The 23,207-nt window shown below is 46.1% G+C and overlaps 1 protein-coding gene across 1 annotated transcript; it reads left to right on the top strand.

Annotated features, from left to right (window-relative positions):
- The first annotated feature begins 1,465 nt into the window (after positions 1 to 1,465).
- On the top strand, positions 1,466 to 14,938 carry LOC122542089 (dentin sialophosphoprotein-like). The gene is made up of 5 exons (XM_043679431.1): positions 1,466 to 1,565; positions 7,841 to 8,218; positions 8,448 to 9,053; positions 10,390 to 11,238; positions 14,681 to 14,938. The coding sequence occupies exons 1-5, from the start codon at positions 1,508 to 1,510 to the stop codon at positions 14,713 to 14,715; spliced, it is 1,926 nt and encodes a 641-aa protein (XP_043535366.1). The 5' UTR covers positions 1,466 to 1,507; the 3' UTR covers positions 14,716 to 14,938.
- Positions 14,939 to 23,207: the final 8,269 nt, after the last annotated feature.

Below are 23,207 nucleotides of genomic sequence, written 5' to 3'. Positions count from 1 at the left end.
AGTGCTGAAGGAGTAGTGCACCACCGGTGGGTCAGCGCTGAGACAGTGCTGCACTGTTGAAGGCTCATTACAAAGGGAGGGTTGCACTATTGAAGGGTCAGTAATGAGGGAGTGCCACACTGTATGAGGGTCAGTGCTGAGGGAATGCCGCACTGTTGGAGAGTCAGAGCTGAGGGAGTGCTGTACTGTACGAGAGTCAGTGCCAAGAGAGTGCTACACTGTTAGAGGGTCAGTGCTGAGGGAGTGCCGCACTATTGGAGGGTCAGTGCTGAGGGAGCGCTGCACTGTCAGAGGGTCAGTGCTGAGGGAGTGCTGCACAGGCGGAGGGTCAGCGCTGAGACAGCGCTGCACTGTTGGAGGTTCATTACTAAGGGAAGGCTGCACTTTTGGAGAGTCGGTAATGAGGGAGTGCCACACTGTATGAGGGTCAGTGCTGAGGGAATGCCGCACTGTTGGAGAGTCAGAGCTGAGGGAGTGCTGTACTGTACGAGAGTCAGTGCCAAGAGAGTGCTACACTGTTAGAGGGTCAGTGCTGAGGGAGTGCCGCACTATTGGAGGGTCAGTGCTGAGGGAGCGCTGCACTGTCAGAGGGTCAGTGCTGAGGGAGTGCTGCACTGTTGTAGGGTCAGTGCTGAAGGAGTGCTGCACAGGCGGAGGGTCAGCGCTGAGACAGCGCTGCACTGTTGGAGGTTCATTACTAAGGGAAGGCTGCACTTTTGGAGAGTCGGTAATGAGGGAGTGCCACACTGTATGAGGGTCAGTGCTGAGGGAGCACCGCACTGTCAGAGGGTCAGCACTGTGGGAGTGTATCACTTTTGAAGATCTGTGCTGAGGGACATACCTCAATCTCACAGGGTTAGTAATGAGAGTACAACACTGTTGCAGGATAAGTACTGACAAAGTTCTGCACTGTAGGAGGATCAGTGCTGAAGGAGTGCCGCAATGTCACAGGGTCAGTGCTGAGTGAGTACCGCAGTGTCAGAAGGCCAGTACTGAGTGAGTTCCACACTGTCAGACAGTCAGTACTGAGGGATTGTCATATTGTTGGAGGGTCAGTACTGAGCGGCTCTGCATGGAATACGAGGTGACAGGTATTTAACCTGATCAGGTGTTTCATGCCGTTTTGATGAAAGGATGTGTCTGAAATTTAAACAATGGAAATTCACAGACTCCCAAAACAACACGATTGTGTTGGTTGATTGTCCTCGTTAATTTCAGCCTGGCCACTTGTTTCTCCCTGGGAGCTGGTGGTCAGGCTGATTCTCGCGAGCCTATCATTACCAGCTAGCATTTGGGATTTTTTGGAATGTCTGTTGCTGTGGCAAACCACAGTCCTTCCGCCTCCGGGATTCTCTGGCCACAAGTGGCACGTGACCCACCCTGTGTCAATGAGCATCTGTGAACTGGTAGAGTATAAATGGCGAGACGTCTGCCCTGAACCATCAGAACTCTGAACACTGCCCATCTCTGATTGAGCAAGAAGACCAGAGAGAAAGAGACAGAGACAATGAAGACGTTACTCTTCCTTGCCCTGCTTGGTCTGTTCGCTGTGTGTCAATGTCGACGTGAGTACCCTCATTTCCAATTGATTTCTCTCCCCACCCAGAAGTCGTATCTGAGTGATTGGCACATCGCCCAATTGTGGGTTACCCACCGTGGCCCTAGCGGGGTGCGGTTGTCCAGGATGTTGGGAAACTGCCTTGATTGACCACTGTTAATGCAAAGGTGCACCTTTTGAGTTGCATGGTGCATTTACAAACCCATGGGAGAGAGGTTGGAAATTGCCCCTTTACGAGTTGTAGCTTTGCAAGGACTATTTACAGAGTTAGCCGTGGAAAACTGGCAATGTTTATACAAGATTGTTAGACGTTTACCCAGACATGAATCAGATTAACAGCAGGAAGAGTTTGGAGGCACAGTCCTGAATGGCTCGGCATCTCATGCCTTGGTGTAGGGGTTATTGAGCGAATCTGAGAGTGAGGAAGTTTACTTTGTCCCTTGGAAAATCTCCAATCTAAAATAATTGAATGGTCCCAAATGGTGATAGACGAATGTCATGTGGGAGTAAGAGTTTGATTTGGAGTCTGTAATGAGTGTTTGACATGTAATCTGATCACTTTCTGAGAAAATTTCTCACAGCCTGAGAAATTATCATTCAGTAACATCACAGAGGCATTGCTCTGGGAGCTTACCTCAATCCCTTTGATCGCGAACATTTAATTCAATACTTTCCAGGCACATGCAATTCACTCCCCCAGTTTTGTTCAATTCAGAACATATTGGTTCTAAATGGGACGCCAAGGCCATGGAGACTGACAGGGATGGTGCCTAGTGACTCTCCTTGGTCAAAGTGCAGGCCTCGGCCATTAGCGGCTATTGAACGACAGAGAGCATCGCAACTAATCTACATCATCCAAGCTCAGCATCTGAAACTCACGAGTAGATTGTTTGAGAGCAACCAAGACAGGGATAGTTAGAGATCAGGATAGAGGGAATGAATAGGCAACAGGAGAGAGGGAATGGATGGAGGTCAGGAGAAAGGGAATGGATAGAAAGCAGGAGAGGGGGAATGGATAGAGATCAGGAGAGAGAGGGAATGGTTGGAGGTCAAAAAAATGAATACAGAGGAAAGAGAAGCTTAGTGATTGCCCCCCCTCCTGCCCTGTTGCTCCATTCTGTCTGGCTCAATAAAGCATTGCAACCTTATGGTCTTCTCATTACCATGAGGGCTGTTGAGGCTGGGTCATTAAGGATATTCGAGGCTAAGATGGACAGATTTTTAATCAGGAAAGGAATTGAGGATCATGGGGAAAAGGCAGGACAGTGAAGTTGAGGATTATTAGATTGGCCATGATCTCATTGCTTGGTGGAGTAGATGTGATGGGCTGAATAGCCTACTCTGCCCCTATGTCTTATGGTCTCACTAATTCAGACAACAATAGGAAGATAAGCCCTTGGTATCATTAGTGGGTTTTTAAAAAAATCATTCATGGGCTTTGCTGACTGGACCCACCATTTATTGCCTGTCCCTTGTTGCCCCCTTGAGAAGGTGGTGGTGAGCTGACTTCTCGAATCTTTGCAGTCCATGTGCTGTAGGGCCACCCAGAATGCTGTTAGGGAGGGTTAAAGGATATTGATCCAGCGTCACTGATTAACTAGTAAGGAGAGTTTGTAATATATGAGTGTTGTAGGTTTCTAGCGATCTGGGAGAGAGTCGTGGAACCTTCTGAATTCTCCATGACAATGCTCCACCTCTGAATGCCACCCCATCCCACGCTGAGCAGCAGCTGTGGAATTCCTCCCTCCACATATCCTCTCCCATTGATGATGCTCCACATAAACATTGTCATGACCAGAAGTTTGGTCGTCTGTTTTGGGAATTTTGGGCTAATTCTTAAAAATCCGATTACACTCAGTGAAGAGAATGGAGACGTTTACAACCCAGGACCAAGAGGAGGCCACTCAGGCCTTTCAAACCTGCTGCCCCATTTGATAAGATCACAGCTGATCTGATTTTAACCTCAACTCTACATTCCTGCATATCACTGATAATCTTCCTCCCCGTGGCCATCAAGAATCTATCTCCTTTGGCCACCAAAATGTTTAAAGATTCTGCAGCCACTGCCTTTTGAGGAAGGGAATTCCAAAGTTTCTCAACCCTCTGAGAGAACATTTCCTATTTCCTCCTCTCTGTTTTGAATAGGTGCACCCTTAGTTTTAAACAGAGACCCCTACATCACACAATCCTTACTCTGTGGAAGCAGGCCATTCTACCATCAAGTCCAAACAGACCCTCTAAAGAGAATCCCTACCCTATCCTTGTAAGCCTGCATTTCCCCATGGCTAACCCACTTAGCCTGCACATCTCTGAACACTATGAGCACTTTAGCATGGCCAATTCACTGAACCTGTGCATCTTTGGACCATGGGAGGAATCCAGAGCACTCAGAAAAACCCACACAGACATGTGGAGAATGTATAAATTCTACACAGTCACCTGAGGGTGGGATTGAACTTGGGTCCCTGGTGCTGTGAGGCAGCAGTACTAACCACTGAGCCACCGTGACACTCACAAGAGTCTCAATAGATTGTCCCAGAAGAGGAAACATCCTTTCCACCCGGTCAACTCCCCTCAGGATCTTGGATGTTTCATTTAAGTCACCTGACTCTTCTAAACTCCAGAGGATACAAGATCCATCCTGACTTGCCTTGCCTCATCAGCAATCCGCTCATTTCAGGAATTAGTCTGGCGGTATCACTTAGTTAAAGGCCCTAAATAAATATAACTAATTTCTGTTGTTGATTCTGAGAGGAGCTGTAGTTGTCCAGACCCTGTGTCAATTCCAAATCCATGGGGGTGGGTTCATTGAGGAGAAAACTGACCCACTAGAGGGCTCTAATCTGCTGTCATCTGGCCCACTTCAACATCACATATCTGCAACTTCAAACAGTCTAGCCGGGAACTGACCACATTCCCCCTTAACCCCCAGTGGAAGTCTCCAGATTCACCAGCTCCCAGGAGACTGTCACTCAGCTGTTCATCAGACTGGAGCTGCCTAAACTATCTCTCACAAAGTTAATGTGTTCAAGTAACAGTTGAGAGACCACAGAAATAATCCAGAAATTACACTCCTGAGACATTGCAGAGGGAGCCCCACATTTTTGGAGGGCCAGTGCTGAGTGATCACCACAGTGAGAGGGTCAATGCTGAGAGAGCACTGCACTGTTGGAGGGTCAGTACTGAGCGAGGGCCGCACTATCGGAGGATCAGTACCAAGGGAGTGCCGTGCTGACAGAGGGTCAGTGCTGAGGGAGTGCTGCACTGTCAGAGCGTCAGTGCTGAGGAAGTACTGCACTGTCAGAGGGTCAATGCTAAGGGAGTGCAGCACTGTCAGAGGGTCAGTGCTGAGGGAGTGCTGCACTGACGGAGGGTCAGTATTGACGGGAAGGCCGCACTGTCAGAGGGTCAGTGCTGAGGGAGTGCTGCACTGTCGAAGGGTCAGTGCTGAGGGAGTGCCGCACTGTCGGAGGATCAGTACCGAGGGAGTGCCGCACCGTCCGGGGGGTCAGTGCTGAGGGAGTGCAGCACTGTCAGTGGGTCAGTGTGGAGGGAGAGGGAGTCTGCACTGTTGGAGGATCAGTGCTGAGGGAGTGCTGCACTGTCAGAGGGTATCTGAGGAAAGTTTTCAATTGGTGGAGCAATCTTTCTGGTGTGTACACCATAATCATTCACAAGCCACTCGCACTAGATCATTGCCCCAGGGATCATGATCTCCCCAGGACCCTGGTTAACCTCTGGAACCACATCGGTCCATACAGCCAGTCCCACCACAGAATGGTAACAGCACTGAAAGTGGCCAATCTGCCATCTATGTCTGTGCCAACCACAAAATGAGCCAGACGGAAGTGGGTACTGCAGATGCTGGATATCAGAGTCAAGATTAGAGTGGTGCTGGAGAAGCACAGCAGGTCAGGCAGCATCTGAGGAGCTGGAAAAATCGATGTTTCAGCCAAAACGTCAATTTTTCCTGCCCCTCGGATTCTGCCTGACCTGCTTTGCTTCTCCAGCACCATGCTAATCTTGACACAAAATGAGCCAGCCATGCCTGATCCCAGAGTGCAGCCTTTGATCGGTACCACTGAAGTAAGTATTTCTTTATTCATTCATGCATAATCCCTATCCAGTTGATGAGGATCCCACATACACTCTGTTCCTCTCATTGCCATGCCTCACAGTTGGCTTTCTAACCTGTTCTTAGTCATTTCAGTCTCCTTCAGAGGTATCACAGCTTCAGAAACTTGAGGGAGGAAAGATGTCTTTCTGTTTTCTGCCTCAAACCTCCCTTAATGTTCCATTGGAACCTTCTCACCCAACACTCTTCAATTTGAAAAAATCTGGTGGTTTTCCTTACATTGCCACATCCCTTCAGAATCTGAAACACTTCTGCCACATCCATCACCCTGCTCCTAACACACAATCTGCTCCCAACAGCCCCCAACCTTTCCTTCTGTCCATTGCCCCTCCCAGACCCCCTCCATCTCTAACATAACATCCATCATCCAGTATGGAGTCACATACTGACCACAGAACTCCAACTGTGGATCCACTGAGGTTTAAACCACCCAAATGTACACAAACACTCACAAATACAGACAAAGACACATACAAATACAGACGTACACCCACACACAAATAAACATACTTAAACAAACATACACATACGGCTTGAGTGATTCAGTTGTCAGCATCACATTGTCGATTCAAAACACTTTCATTGAAAACAAATTAAAAATCTGGGAGCGTGATCCAGAGAAGGGGGAGTGGGTCTGAAAGTGATGAGGGTAGAGAGTTTGAAATGTTGCCTTTGTCTACCATAAAGGGAAGCATAGAGACAGCAAAAAAAAAAGAATCCTTACAGTGTGAAAACAGGCCATTCAGCTCATCATGTCCACACCAACCCTCCAAGGACCATCCACCCACAGACCCTACATTTCCCACAGCCAATCGACCTTAATCTGCACATCTCTGGACTGTGGAAGGAAACCCATGCAGACACAGGGAGAACATGCAAGCTCCACAAAGACAGTCAGCTGAGGCTGGAATTGAACCTGGGTCCCTGGTATGTTAGCTATCATATTGCACAGAATCATTTCAGTAGGATCTTAACATTAGAAGAGAAGAAGACCATTCAACCCACACAGCCTGTTTCACCCCCTTTCACCATTTTAAAGGTGAGCAAAACCCACACCCCACAAGTGAATATAAACGTAGAGTTAGACAAGACTTTCCTGTATCTCAATTTCACTTTCCTTTGTTCAATTATCCTCTATACCCAGGTCAATCATCGATCTACTGATTCTGGGACTGTAGGCTCCATCTCTCTGTCTCCACAATCAGCAGCTTGTTTTTTTTTGGAGGAGCAGGGATCAGATTCTCAGATCCCACTCTGTGGGAAGCACTTCCTGATTTCACGACTAAATACTTGCCTCTCACCTTAATGTGATGATCCTCTTACTTTGGAGTTCTTTCTCTGAAAAAAGGATTTTTCGCTATTTAGTTCTTTGATAATTTTCAAAACCTCACTCAGATCAAAACCTCAATTATCTAAAACTCCAGGATGATATTTATGTGATTACACATGCGCACAGATATCCTTGGGATAATGGATAGTGGTGTTCTAACACTATAATGACTTAAGATGCAGAAGCAGATGTAGACCATTCAGCCCATTGAGTCTGCGTCAATGTTCAATGACACCATGGCTGATCTGATCATCCTTAACTCCACTCTGCTTCCTTTTCCCCATAACCCTCGATTCCCATCCTGATTAAAAATCTCTCTCTCAGCCTTGACTCAACCTTGATAGCCCTCTACGATTAAAGAATTCCACAGAATCATTCCCATCTGAGAGAAGAAAATTCCTCATCTCTGTTTTAACTGGGTAACCACTTACTCTGTTGCCCTCTGGTCCTAGACTCCTGCTTTTAGCTTCTACCCTGACAAATGCTCAGGAATCTTGTATGTTTCAATAAGATCACCTCACATCCTTCTAAACTCCAGTGAGTATAGATCCAACCAACTTAGAAGACAGTACCTCTGTATCCAGGTTCAGCCAAATGAATCTTTCTCTGGACACGGCTAGTAACAGCCCAGACTATGGTAGCCAGCAATAATCAGAAACAAGTTGTGGATTGTGCTGCTCATTGATTGAGATTGCAGTTAAGTAGTAACACTGAAATGTGACTGGCTCATCTGGTTCTGGTGGGGCCACAAGGTTGCGGAAAGCTAATTGTAGCTGTTGGAGCCACACCTCTGATACGTTCCTCTGTTTGGTTTCAGACCTTGGACATGCTGTGGTTCGGCGCAGTGCCGAGAGCAACAGCCGCGAATGGGGCAGAAATGGTGGCAACAGTGACAACAGCGATGAGTATGGCAAAGCATACGGTAATGGGTACAATGGGTACGGCTATGGGTACGGCAATGGCTATGACAACGGCTACGACAGTGGCTATGATAATGGATACGGCAATGGATTTGACAATGGCTACAACAGTGAATACGATAATGGATACGGTAATGGACATGACAATGGCTATGATGGCGGTTATAACACATATGATAATGGTTATGACAACGGTTACGGCAATGGTGACGAGAATGGTTATGAGAATGGACACGAAGAAAAAAGCAGCGACAGTGATGACAGTGACAGCAACGGTGAGTGTACACAATTCATTTTCTCAAAGTTTCTTTAGAATCTATTATTAGGATATGACTCGCTGCATTGGGCATGTCAACAGGACCTTAATGTGGTGCTGACAGCTTCTGAGCTTGCAGGCAATGGCAGAACCATGCATACCAAATACATGTCATAAATTTACAAAATACTGTGCTGCTGGTGTTTAAATAACCTTCAATTCCAAAATGATGTCCTCTTCTATTTCAGAGGCCAACGGAAATGGTGATTGGAATGGAAATGGCCATGGGGCTGGGAACGGGCACAAGAATGAACTTGGATATGAGAATGGACGTGGGGACGGATACGGAAATGGGAAAGGACATGGGAATGAAGGTGGTAATGGATATGGGAATGGGCACAGAAATGGAGACAGGAATGGATACGGGAAAGGCAATGGTAATGGATTCAGGAATGGAAATGGGAATGGAGGCAGGAATGGCAATGGGAATGGACATGGTGTTGGAAATGGGAATGGACACGGGAATGGAAATGGGAATGGAGACAAAAATGGAAATGGGAATGGACACGGGAACGGAAATGGGAATGGAGACGGGAATGGAAATGGGCATGGAGACAGGAATGGAAACGGGAATGGAAATGGAAATGGAGACAAGAATGGAAATGGGAATGGACATGGGAATGGAAATGGGAATGGAGACAAGAATGGAAACGGAAATGGACACGGGAATGGAAACGGTAATGGAGATGGAAACGGAAATGGGAAAAGAAATGGGAATGGACTCAGCATCGGAGATGCCAAGGGATACCAGAATGGTCATGGGAAAGGAGCCGGAAATGGCAATGGGAATGGAGGTATGTGTTTTTCATTTCCTTTCCTGTTCTCTTCACAAGAGTCAGGTTATATCCTTACTGATTGTAATAGAAAAGTAGCAATTCTCAAAATACTAGCAGGAATGTTGTTCGAAATGGAGATGTCTCTTGGCCAGTCAGTCCATGGCAATAGTTGAGTGTTGGAATTCAGTGACTGCTGAGAGAGAGGACAGATACCTAAGAACATAGACCTTCAGCAGAATGAGCCAGAGGAGGAGTCACTGATGAGGTTCAGGGGTAATTCCATAAAGTGAGAAGCTTGTCCCTGCCAGTAATCCCAGGAAACATCGAGGAATATTCAGGACTGACCATTGTGGGCCTAATGTGGGGGCATCTCCAAGGGTGGGGGGTGGGGGGGGGGGGAGACATTTGGCTCCACTGGAGTTGATCTACAAAAGCAAAGCATCTGGTCCAGCTGAAATTGGAAGATCCTGTAATTGCCCAATTGAAGGGAAAGAAAGACATCTCATCATTGGGGGCTGGGGGCTATCATTTACGAATGGGTTTGTCCTTCAAAGAGATGTCAGTTGATTGGTTAGAGTGAAGGAAAGGAGAATGACAGGGGATGAGCTATCCAGTGACATGAGGGAGATGAAGGTTGAAGGGTCTTGTTGGGTTGGGGGGGTGTGTGGAATGGTGAAGAAATTTCATGGAGACATGGGGAGGGCACAGAATCACAGTAATGTCCCTGCGCCAGTCATCCAAAGCCCCCAGGGCTAATGTTCTGGGCTACAAGGGATCAAATCCTATGGCAGGTGGTGAATTTTGTATTCATTTTTTAAAAATGAATCAAGTAAAAAGCTAACTTAATGACCTGTTGTTAAAAAAAGGGAGACCAAAGGGACCATCCTAAGGTGGGGTGGGGGAATTCCAGAGCCCAGGGTCCCAGGCAGCTGAAAGCATGGCTGTTAACATGCAAGAAAAAGGCTGGTGCTGGCAGTCTGTGAGCATGCAGCTTTTCTGGGTGTGACAGCTAGATGTTGCCATGGATATTGAGGACTCAGAGGCCTCAGGTTCCAGGCCTCAGGCTCCAAAATCCCGTGGAGGTCAGGGACTCCCTGAGCTTCCGTGAGGCTGGGTGTCCTGTTCCTGAGACAGGGATTGAGCTCTCCATGTGAAGGTTGAAGAAATGGACAGACTTCAATGTCTGAGTGGGCTGAGGAGTTGATTCTTTCCTTGTTTACCCCAACTCTGCTGTTGGGCTGACTTTTAAACCGTATAGGTCGGTCTCCAAAACTCAAGGAACGTACATCTATTTTGACTAATTACCACCTTGAAATATATTATCATCTAAAATTTGCTTGCTGTCGTTCTGTAGGTGCTGGAGCTGATGATTCCAGTGATTCCAGTAGTTCTAGCGAATCCAGTGATTCCAGCGACAGCAGTGATTCCAGTAGTTCTAGTGATAGTAGTGACTCCAGTGACTCAAGTGATAGCAGTGACAGTGATGACTCCAGTGACTCTGATGATTCCAGTGACTCCAGTGATTCTAGTGACTCCAGTGACTCTGATGATTCCAGTGACTCCAGTGATTCTAGTGACTCCAGTGACTCTGATGACTCCAGTGATTCTAGTGACTCCAGTGACTCTGATGACTCCAGTGATTCCAGTGACTCTGATGACTCCAGTGATTCTAGTGACTCTGATGACTCCAGTGATTCTAGTGACTCCAGTGATTCCAGTGACTCTGATGACTCCAGTGATTCTAGTGACTCCAGTGACTCTGATGACTCCAGTAATTCCAGTGATTCTAGTGACTCTGATGATTCCAGTGACTCCAGCGATTCCAGTGACTCTGATGACTCCAGCGATTCCAGTGACTCCAGCGATTCCAGTGACTCCGATGACTCCAGCGAGTCCAATGACTCCAGTGATTCCAGTGACTCTGATGACTCCAGTGATTCCAACGACTCCAGCGACTCTGATGACTCCAGTGATTCCAGTGACTCAGATGATTCAAGTGACTCCGGTGATTCCAGTGACTCCAGTGATTCTGACAGCTCCGATGACTCTAGTGACTCTAAAGATTCCAGTGACTCAGGTGATTCCAGTGATTCAGATGACTCCAGTGACTCAGATGACTCCAGTGATTCCAGTGACTCAGATGACTCCAGTGATTCCAGTGACTCCAGTGATTCCAGCAACTCCAACGGAAACAGTAATTCTGGTTGAGTACATTCTTTCAGTTCATTAGATAGCTTATACAATCATACGTAATGTGAAACTTACATCATGTTATTTAAAAGCAAACATATAATGAGATAGTCATTAACATTTATTACTGAGGTCATTAAAATTGCAGCTTCTCACTGGGATACAGTTCCTGAAGGGGCTGACTCTCACTGGGATACAGTTCCTGAAGGTGCTGACTCTCACTAGAATACAGTAAAGTTACAGGGATAGGGAAGGGTGAAGGGGCTCAGGGAGAGATGGAGAGAGACAGAGAGGGCAGTAACACCTCTAGCCTCATGGCAGGTTCCTCCAATTGCTCTCCATGTGAATGAGCCACTCAAGGGAATCATTCCCTTATTAGGGTCTTGGGGAGCCCTCTCTACCCAAGGGGTAAAAGGTAATGTCAGGAGGGATGGGGAGGGGGACGGATGTGGGTCGAAAGGGGCAGGGACTGTGGGTGGAGAGGGGCAGGGGAGTGAGAGGGCTGGGAGGCAGGGAGTGAGGTTTATTCATTCTTTTATTTATTCATTGAATGAAAGAAAGGATTGAGCTTTACTGTGATGCCTAGAATAGATGAATTGCCTGAAGAATGGTATGTCCGATCTTCAACAACTGAGAGTGAGCAATAGGCAGAATAGAGGGCATTTTAGAAACTCATTTTCAGATAAAAGTGGAGACAGGGACATTTCCCGATCTCAGGGTAAAAGGGTTAGACCAAAGAACATTCACTAATGTTGCTGTCTAAACCAGAAATTCACCTCATCTTCATCACTTCTAAGAACATAATAACTAGGAGCAGGAGTAGGCCATTTGGCCCTTTGAGCCTATTCCATCATTCAATAAGATCATGGCTGATCTCTTCATGGACATAGATCCATTTACATGCCCTCTCATCATATTCCTTAATTTCTTTACTGTTCAAAAATTTATCTTTTACTTAAAAAAAATTCAATGAGGCAGCTTCAACTGCTTCATTGAGCAGGGAATTCCACAAGAATCTCAACCCTTTGGGAGAAGACGTTCCTCCTCAACTCAGTCCTAAACCTGCTCCCTCTTCTTTGAGCCAGTGGAAACAGCCTCTCTGTTTGGATCTTATCTATTTCTTTCACAATTTTATATGTTTCTATAAGATTCCCCCCTTATTCTTCTTAATTCCAGCGTGAATAGTCCCAGTCTACTCATTGTCTCCTATAAGTTGACCCTCTCAACTCCATGATCAACCTAGTGAACATCTTCTGCAGCCCCTCCAGTACCAGTAATCCTTTCTCAAGTAAGGAGACCAAAACTGGACACAGTACTCCAATTGTCGCCTTGTTCTCACCCTATACAGCTACAGCATAACCTCCCTGTTTTTAACGTCATCCCTCTAGCATTGAAGGACAATATTCCATTTGTCTTCTTAATTACCTGCTGTACCTGCAAACCAACTTTTTGTGATTCATGCACAAGGACATCAAGCTTCCTCTGTACTCCCTCTACCTCACTTTTCCCACACACTCTCTCAACAATCTCATAATCTCCATAGCCAGCAATGTTAAAGAAAACGACTGGATCCTCCCTGATCCCCTCAGACAATTTGGTTCCAGCCTGACCTCAGAGATACCATTGGGCAATCGGTTTACTGATTCTCTCCCAACCACCAATCCTGGGCTCTCTCTCTCTCCAGCTCTTGGATCTTTTCATTCAGGAATGAGTTTGAACTTCCCATTGGCCCCCAAAAGCCCAAAAGACAATTCTGCTCCTGCAACGTTCTAAAAATATTGTAAAATATTCTCTACAGTAGATTGTTCCAGTTTCCAGTCACCATCATGAGGTTTTGTAATCTGACTTGGAAAAGGTTGAGATTATTCCCAGGGCGGATCTGGGAATGGTCAGAGAACTGCTCCATCATTAATACAATTGAGGAAGACCAGAAGACAATGGCACAGGTGTAGTCCACTTGGCCCCTCCAGCCTGCTTCACCAGCCAATAGGATCCTGCCTGCTCCGAATTTCCTCATCCACCTTCCTATCCTTCCCCTGTAACCCTTGATTCCCTGACTGACCGAGAATCTAACTTTCTTAGCCTTAATATACACATAGACTCTGCCCCCACAGCTGTGACAAGGAGTTCCAAAGATTCACAATCCTCTGAGAGAAGAAATTCCTCCTCATCTCAGCCTTAAATTGCTGCCCCTTTATTCTGAGGCTGTGCCCTCTGGTTCTAGACTCTCCCATGAGGGGAAATATCCTCTCAGTATTGACCCTTAAGAATCTGATATGTTTCAATGAGATCATCTCTCATTCTTCTAAACTCCATTGAGTGCAGTCCCAATTTGTTTAGCCTTTAGTCATAAGACAATCTCTCCATACCAAGGATTATCTGATTGAACCTTCTTTGAACTGCAGGTAGCTGAGAACCTACAGCAAATAATTGATGAATGCTGAACAGGAAGGAGTAGGAAGGAGAGAAGGAGAAGAAAGAGGAGGTGAGAGAGGACAGGGTGAGGGAGAGAGAGTGAAAGATATGGACAAAGAGAGATTAGGGTAGAAAGAGGCAGTGAGAGATAGTGGGATGGGGGAGACAAGATGAAAGAGAGGAGCGTGAGAGAGACGAGGGGAAAAGTGGAGAGGGGGTGAGAGAAAAGGGAAGAGAGAAATAGAGAGAAGGTGAGGGTGTGTGTGTGAGAGAGAAAGAAAGGGAGAGTAGAATGGAGAGAATCAAGCCAGGAGTGTGGGGGCAGGGAGTGGGAACATGAGATCCCTCTTTGCAAAGTCAGCTCCTCGATTGAACAATTTGGTGAAAATGAAAGTTAGTTGTAACTAACTTTACTAAAGCTGCCCGCTCCTGCTGGGGTACTCCATTTGCTCACTGTTACAGTGCCCGCTCCAAATGGAAAAGTTCAGGTTTTGCTAACTGATGAAGAATTGAAACCACAGCAACGGTTTACGAAATCTAGAAGTCTCCTCTCCAACAAGCCAGGGTCCTGAGGAGGGAATACTCTGGGGATCTGAAGCTCAGATTATATGGTTACTGTGGGGTGAGAGGAACAGCCCAATACTGAATACAGATTTCCACTTTACAACAATAGCAACTGGCTATGTTGGGACATCATAAAAGATGCTAAAGCAATGCAGTTTGCTTCTTTTTTTGAATGGTGAGTTCAGGTGAGTGCGACTGAATGCTTCCCTTTAATTTGCCTTTTTGTACCTGAGCCGAGTAACATGTCTATAGAAAGGGGTAATGAGACTGTGATTCGGTGCCTTTTCCAATAGACGATTTGAGCTGGATTTGAACACGAGAATGTGTGAAGTTTCTTCCTAACTTTAAACAACACAGGAAATCTTTCTGCTCCTTGTCTTGACCCTGGTCCCTCTGTTATCTCCTCAACTCCCCTCTGTGACCTTTTCCTGCCTTTCCGAAAGCTCACTGTAATTGCTACTGTTCTTTTCTTGCAGGTAAATCAGCAAAGAAATCAAACAAGAAGAATTAAACAAACGGTGAGGAGCTGGTGAGAAGGCAGCTCTCTGTCTGTGCCTGACCTCTCACCTCCTTGCGTGCTGTTGTTAATAGTTTTGTGGTCGTCGTGTGAATCCCAGGTTCCCCTTGATCCGCTTCATCCTGAATGTCAATCCCTCCTGGGAATGTGTGCAATCCCTGTCTATGTTATGGTCCTTCTGCCTGTGTACAATGCAATAAAGCGATGTTTGTGTGAACCAGACCCTCTGCTCTCTCTTGTAGATGCTCCCATCCCCAAGAGTTCATCTTTACCGCCACATCCCCCACCAATCCATTTGCCCATAGACTGGGGGAGGCAAACAGCTCACCACAAACACAGAGTGGGGCAATGGGGGAGTAAGGGAAGGCGGAAGGGAGGGAGGGGATGTGAGTGAGAGAGTGGGAGTAATGGAGGGAATTCAGAATCAGTGAGGGGTTAGGGGGACGGAGTGCGGAGAACAAGTCCTGAATGATGAGGGAAATAGTCAAGGCTCCAGCCCCAATTGTTTAGGCATTTGGAGGATTTGAGGGACTAGAGAATATGCCCATGTTTATAAAAGGTGTGTGTAGGGGGTGGGAAGTGACCTGAAGACAATCAGTCTAGTCTTGAGGATGAATTCTCCCACAGAAGGCTGGTTATCCAATGGGAATTGGTGAATTCCCTGGATAACCTCACTGACTTGGAGAGGACCTGGCCCTGGGGTTACAGGACATCAGTTTGGAAATGGCACCATAGCTCAGAAACACAATAAAAGGTGAGCAAGACAGGAAAATTCTTTAGGAATTCATAAGCAGAACATTTATGTGTAGATGAGGCTCCATACAGAGATTTGTGAATTGACAATTATTGATTAGAAGAATGAGAGAGGTAGTATAAACTGGACATTATGATTTTAAAGTGGGAAGCAGACATAGAGAGGCCTGAGAGTACATGGGCATTCATCATTGAAGATGGCAGAACCTGTACAGAATCCTGCTTAAAAAAACAGTATAAAACATTGTCCTCAGCCCAAACATCATCAGCGACCTTCCCTCCATCATAAGGTCAGAAGTGGGGATGATTGCCAATGATTGCATAATGTTCAGCACCATTCGCAACTCCTCAGATACTAAAGCAGTGCATGTTCAAATGAAACAAGGTGCGTAGAATATCCAGGGTTGGGTTGAAAAATGGCAAGTAACATGCATGCCACACAAATGCCAGGCTATGGCCATCTCCAATAAGCGAGAATCTAACCACCGCCTCTTGACGTTCAATGGTGTTACCATCACTGAATCCCCCACTATCAACATCCTGGGGGCTACCACTGACCAAAGACTCAACCGAATGAGTCTTTTAAATACAGTCAGAACAGGTCAGAAATGAGGAATGCAATGAGTAACTCACTCCTGACTCCCTAAAGCCTGTCCATCATCTACAAGGCACAATCAGGAATATGATGGAATACTCCCCACTTGCCTGGATGAGAGCAGACCCAATAACACTCAAGGAGCTTGACACCATCCAGGACAAAGCAATTGATTGGCACCACATTCACAAACATCCACTTCCTCCACCACTGACACTCAACAGCAGCAGTGTGAACTATCTACAAGATGCACTGCAGAAATTCACCAAAGATCCTCAGACAGCACCTTCCAAACCCATGACCACTTCCATTTCGAAGGAAAAGGGCAGCAGATAAATGGGAACACCACACCCTGCAAGTTCTTCTCTGAGCCACTCACAATCCTGACTTGGAAATATATCTTTATTTCTTCACGGTCACAGGGTCAAATTCCTGGAATTTCCTCCCCAAGGGCATTATGGGTTTACCTGCAGCACATGAACTGCAACGATTCAAGAAAGCAGCTCACCCCCACCTTCTCAAGGGGCAACTAGGGGCTGACAATAAATGCTGACCCAGTCACACCCTGTGAAGGAATCAGAAAAAACAGCAAACCCCTTCGACACACCCCTCTCCTCCTCCCATCTCCAGGTGTTCACCGACTGGAATCATTTTGGAGATTGGTGTGGGTAGTTTTGGAGACTTGTGTTCAGAGCTGAGCAATTTCTTGTCGCTGTGGCAATACTGGTGTGTTGCTGACCTCTGGTGGTTCTCATAATGCTGAGCAGCCTGAGGCATAGATCACCCAAATGTTCAAAGTCTAGCCGTGTGCAGCCTGTGACTCTCTCTTGTTGCTCTGTCACATGTACACTCTTAATCTCTTGCTTCAGCTCAAAGCTGTCTTGCTCCACAGTTTTATTTCATTGTTTGTCCCAGACAATAACTTTATAATCAGTCTTCCTAGTGTGAAGGATTCCATACTTATCAAGTCACAAGTGCCAACCTCCATCTAGAAAGTTCTGGCTCCTCCCTCTAACTCCCCTTCATGACCTCGGAGGTCTTGCAGTGCATTCATGATCACCTGTGACCTTACCCCTCAGACCCTGATTATCCTCCTCAACCTCCTCAGATTCAGATTCACCTCAGCAGGTGAGAGCACAGCAACAGCACTAAGCTCCTCCTCCTCCATCACCACCTCTGCAGCTATATCTCTCAGCAGGACTCCTCCTCCATTTAATATATCTCTTTATCCGGCTCCAAATTTCACCCCTCATCTTCACCCCTCCCTCTGGCCTGACCCTCCCTGACTGGGTCATTGAGAATCAGCCCCTTTATGCTGCTCTCACCCTCTCTCTCTCTGTCTGATTTTGTCCCTGCTGCGTTTTCAGGTCCAGCCCTAACATTGTCATCACATTTTCCAATAAGACTGACACCACCACTGTTCAGCAAACTGACCTCCATCACAGACAGATCTCTGGTAGACAGTGGTAGTATCCCTACATCTGAGCCATGGTCCCCAGGTTCAGGTCCCACCTGCCCCAAAAATGTGTGTTAACATCCCTGAAGAGGTTGTTTAAAAATGACCTTATCAGCAGAGGCTGAACACTAACTCCATTACACATTGATTTACCTTCCTTTGGGCTGTGAGCCCATTACCAAATATTAAGCACAAAGTATTGAGAATTATCACTGACCAGAACTCCCTAGGCCAATCCCTCTATCATCCAACAGCTCACTTTCAGTCCTTCCAAAGATACAGAAACCAACTGGAGACATTGTCCCAGACCGTGTCCTGCCTGACTGAAGCTTGTTTCTCCCAATGTTCCCTTCAATGTTTCTAAAGGAAGATGAGATTGAAGCTTCTCTCCTGAGAACTGGGAAGCAAGATACAGACTTCAACAAAAAGATATTGTTTTTGTAAAGCATGACTCTCTTTCTCAAGTCTGGATCTGGCCTCTGTGTTCTGATGTGAGACAGAGAATTTCCTTTTGGAAAAGTTGTGAAGTTCTTTCCGTCTCTTGGTTCTCTTCCCGGTTTTGCCTGCAGCTCTGTCAGTGCCCTCTTCCGTCACTTATAGAATCATAGAGATGTACAGCATGGAAACAGATCCTTTGGTCCAACCCGTCCATGCCGACCAGATATCCCAACCAAATCTAGTCCACCTGCCAGCACCCGACCCATATCCCTCCAAACCCTCCTATTCATATACCTATCCAAATGCCTCTTAAATGTTGCAATTGTACCAGCTTCCACCACTTCCTCTGGCAGCTCATTCCATACACGTACCACCCTCTGCGTGACAAAGTTGCCCTGTAGGTCTCTTTTATATCTTTCCCCTCTCACCCTAAACCTATGCCCTCTAGTTCTGGCCCCAAGGAAAAGACTTTGTCTATTTACCCTATCCATGACCCTCATAATTTTATAAACCTCTATAAGGTCAATGACCTCCCAACTCCTGTACTCAATACTCTGACAAATAAAGGAAAGCATACCAAACGCCTTCTTCACTATCCTATCTACCTGTGACTCCACTTTCAAGGAGCTATGAACCTGCAGCCCAAGGTCTCTTTGTTCAACAACACTCCCTAGGACCTTACCATTAAGTGTGTAAGTCCTGCTAAGATTTGCTTTCCCAAAATGCAGCACCGCGCTTTATCTGAATTAAACTCCATTGCCACTTCTCAGCCCATTGGCCCATCTGGTCAAGATCCTGTTGTAATCTGAGGTAACCCCCTTCGCTGTCCACACCTCCAATTTTGGTGTCATCTGCAAACTTACTAACTATACCGCTTATGCTCACATCCAAAATCATTTATATAAATGACAAAAAGTAGAGGACCCAGCACCGATCCTTGTGGCACTCCACTGGTCACAGGCCTCCAATCTGAAAAACAACCCTTCATCACCACCCTCTGTCTTCTACCTTTGAGCCAGTTCTGTATCCAAATTGCTAGTTCTCCCTGTATTCCGTGTGATCTAACCTTGCTAATCAGTCTCCCATGGGGAACCTTATCGAACGCCTTACTGAAGTCCATATAGATCACATCTACTGCTCTGCCCTCATCAATCCTCTTTGTCATTTCATCAAAAAACTCAATCAAGTTTGCGAGACATGATTTCCCACGCACAAAGCCATGTTGACTATCCCGAATCAGTCCTTGCCTTTCCAAATACATGTTCATCCTGTCCCTCAGGATTCCCTCCAACAACTTACCCACAACTTGACGTCAGGCTCACTGGTCTATAGTTCCCTGGTTTGTCCTTACCACCCTTCTTAAACAGTGGCACCATGTTAGCCAACCTCCAGTCTTCCGGCACCTCACCTGTGACTATCGATGATACAAATATCTAGCAAGAGACCAGTAATCACTTCCCCAGCTTCCCACAGAGTTTTGGGATACACATGATCAGGTCCTGGGGATTTATCCACTTTTATGTGTTTCAAGACTTCCAGCACTTCCTCCGCTGTAATCTGGACATTTTTCAAGATGTCACCATCAATTTCCCTACAGTGTATATCTTCCATATTCTTTTCCACAGTAAATACTGATGCAAAATACTCATTTAGTATCTCCCCCCTTTTCTGCGGCTCCACACAAAGGTTGCCTTGTTGATCTTTGAGGGGCCCTATTCTGTCCCTAGTTACCCTTTTGTCCTTAATATATTTGTAAAACCCCTTTGGATTCTCCTTAATTCTATTTGCCAAAGCTATCTCATGTCCGTCTTTTGCCCTCCTGATTTCCCTCATAAGTTTATTCCTACTTCCTTTATACTCTTCTAAGGATTCACAGTTTGCTAGTGCTTACTCACCTCATCGTGAAGATCCAATCTCTCCATGTCTCCATCCCCCACCAGGATGGTCAGCCGACTCTCTGCTTCTCCCTTGTACAAAGGCACAACTCCCATCAACCTGCTCTCCTCTGCTGGATCTGAGCTCATCCTCACATTGAAAAACTTCGCCCCTAACTTCACGCACATCCTCATGGGGTGTATGGAACCTTCATTACTCCAAACCAATCCCCACCACCATCCCCTCCATCACCACCATCCCCATGCCGGGAAACCCCTCAATGTCCGGAATATTGGAGACTGCAGATTGCTGATCCCCTCCCAGTCTGAACAACGTCATCTCCTTCGCTTCTCATGTCCATCCTTCCCTTCATCTCCAACTCCTCAACTTCTCTGTCTCCGTTTCTGGGGATAGACTATTGATTAATGCCTATCATCAACACACTGACACTCAGAGATGGCTTCGTCCCACTATCCTGCCCCCTGTAAGGACTCTATTCTCTTGCTATCTCTGCCTTTGTCACAATGTTCTGGTAATGCCTCGTTCTGTACCAGTACTTCCTTATCTTTGACTGGGGTTTCTCCTTGGAAAACTATGGATTTATTATCGATAGGCAACATGGTTTTGTACTGGGCAAGTCATATCTCACGAACTTGATTGAGCCTTTGGAGGAAGTGACAAAGATGATTGATGAGGGCAGGGCGGTAGCTGTTGTCAAGATGGATTGTAGCAAGGCCCTTGACAAGATCCCTCATGGCAGGCGGGTACAAAAGGTAAAATCACATGGGATCCACACTGAGATGCTAAGATGGATACAGAACTGGCTTAGTCACAGAAAACAGAAAAGTGGGGGAAGGGTATTTTTCTCAATGGAGATCTATGATTACTAGTGTTCCACAGGGATCAGTGCTGAGACCCCTGTTGTTTCTAAGATATATAAATGAATAGAAGGAGAAGGTAGGTGACCTGATTAATAGGTTTGCAGACACAAAGATTGGAGGAGTTGCGGATAGTCAGGAGGACTGCCAGAGGATACAACAGGATATAGACAGGCTGGAGACTTGGGTGGAGAAATTGCAAATGGAGTTTAATCCAGACAAATATGCAATGATGCATTCTGGAAGATTTAATGCAGAAGGGATATATACAGTAAATGACAGAACCCTTAGTAGCATCAACACAGAAGGATCTAGGCATATAGATCCACATTTCTCTGAAAGTGGCAACACAAATGGTTAAGGTGGTTAAGGCAGTGCAAGGCATGTTTACCATCATCAGTCAGAACATAGAGATTAAAAATTGGCAAGTCATGTTGCAGCTGTATAGAACTTTAGCTACGCCATATTTGGAATATTATGTACAGTTCTGGTTGCCATATTACCAGAAGGATGTGGAGACTTTAGAGAGGGTACAGCAGGATATTGCCTAGTTTGAAGGGTATTAGCTATGAAGAGGAATTGGACAAACTAGGTTTGTTCTCACTTGAACGTTGAAGGATGAGGGGGCGACCTGACAGAAGTTTACAAAATGATGACAGGCCTGGATAGAGTGGATAGTCAGAGTCTTTTTCCAAAGGTAGAAATGTCAGTTACCAGGGGACATAGGTTTAAGGTAAAAGGGGGTAAGTTTAAAAGAGATGCCAGGGACAGGTTTTTTACACAGAGGGTGGTAAGTGCCTGGAATGCACTGCCAGAGGAGGTGGTGGAGGCAAATACAATAGCAATGTTTAAGAGGCATCCTGACAGATAAATGAATAGGCAGGAAAAAGAGGGATACAGACCACATAGAGGCAAAAGGTTCTTAGTTTGGGAAGGCATTATGTGTCCGCGTAGCCTTGGTGGGCCAAAGGGCCTGTTCCTGTGTTGTGCTTGACTTTATCCTTTCCGACCTCATTGTGCTCAGGGGCAGTTTGGGGATAGCATGGGTTCAGCTGGGATTAGAGTGAGGTCCAGAATTCTGGTTAACCTCATTCGCAATAATCATATCAATCATTTAAGATTCATTTTCATTTATTCTTATTCAAGGAAGGAGTCAGGTTCAAAAGGAAAATAATTTAAACTGCACAATCACCCTGAGATGTTGGAGCAGCAGACAGACAGCTTCTGGGAAAATGCAATGTGGCCAGTCCAGCATTAACCCTGAGGTGGGATTTGGGAATGGGACGTGACGGTGTCCCACAGTGAGAAGGACTAAGCAGTGGTGTTTAGCCAGGGGCAGGAATGAAGTTCTAGCTCTGGAAGGAGATAGACTGTCCCCTGGGAAGATCAGGAAAGGGCAGACCAAGGCTAATAGGTGCCCTGCCACTTTCGGAATATGTGAGAAACAAGGTGTTTGTCTAAAACAGATTATATCGGAATCTGGTTGAGAGTACCGTCTATGTGATTTATAATGTATAAATATCTGAAGAATCCTCATTGAGTTAGTGCATTACATTGGAATCTGTTCTGGGTTGGACTCTTCCCACATTGACTCAATAAACGAGTGTTATGAGGTTCCTGAGATTATTTTGTAAAATAAACGACCACAAGAACTGCCTCCCAACACCTCTTCACCAGCATCTGTCTGGTCATCCACCCGGTTATAGTCAGTTTGTCAGTCCCTGGGCATCAATGTGGACTTCACCAGTTTCCTCATTTCTCCTTCCCCCACCTCACCCCAGCTCCAAACTTCCAGCTTAGCACTGTCCCTATGACTTGTCTTACCTGCCTATCTTCCTTTCCACCTATCCATTCCACCCTCCTCCCTGACCTATCACCTTCATCCCCTCCCCCACTCACCTATTGTACTCTATGCTACTTTCTCCCCACCACCATCCTCCTCTCATTTATCTCTCCACCTTTCAGGCACTTTGCCTGTATTCCTGATGAAGGGCTTTTGCCCGAAACGCGATTTTACTGCTCCTCTGATGCTGACTGAACTGCTGTGCTTTTCCAGCACTACTCTAATCTAAACCTCAGTCCCTGTACTGCCCACTCTGTCTCTCAATTGTTTAAAACCTATCTTAAAACCTAACACAGGCACATCAGAAAATAATTACCAACTCTTTCTGTCCAAATGCTGCCAGTGACAGTGAGAGGACCCAGCACTTTCTGTTTCATTTCAGTTTCCCAGAATCAGCAGCAAGTTATTTTGGTATAATGGAGGTAGTGAGATCTGGAAGATTCCAGATCTTTCCCAGACATTTTGAGCCAGAGCTGCAGTAAATTCAAAAGCAGAGAAATAATCACATTCTCAAACAGTTTCATTTATCCAATTCCTCACCACCTCCAGCAACACACCAACCCAAAAACAACTTCAATGTGCTCAACCCCTGACCACAGCTCAGCGTTACTGCCTGAGTGAAAACGAAAACAGCAGAACTACATTTAT

The sequence above is a fragment of the Chiloscyllium plagiosum genome, chromosome 39, assembly GCF_004010195.1.
Source record: "Chiloscyllium plagiosum isolate BGI_BamShark_2017 chromosome 39, ASM401019v2, whole genome shotgun sequence".
NCBI lineage: Eukaryota > Metazoa > Chordata > Chondrichthyes > Orectolobiformes > Hemiscylliidae > Chiloscyllium > Chiloscyllium plagiosum.
This window is presented reverse-complemented; position numbering and strand designations above follow the sequence as displayed.

Excerpts from the sequence above, each read along its gene's own strand:
- LOC122542089 (XM_043679431.1), top strand. The coding sequence starts at position 1,508 with ATGAAGACGTTACTCTTCCTTGCCCTGCTTGGTCTGTTCGCTGTGTGT. Across the intron at positions 8,219-8,447 it reads TGATGACAGTGACAGCAACG|AGGCCAACGGAAATGGTGAT; the intron begins GTGAGTGTACAC and ends CTTCTATTTCAG. Across the intron at positions 9,054-10,389 it reads AAATGGCAATGGGAATGGAG|GTGCTGGAGCTGATGATTCC; the intron begins GTATGTGTTTTT and ends GTCGTTCTGTAG.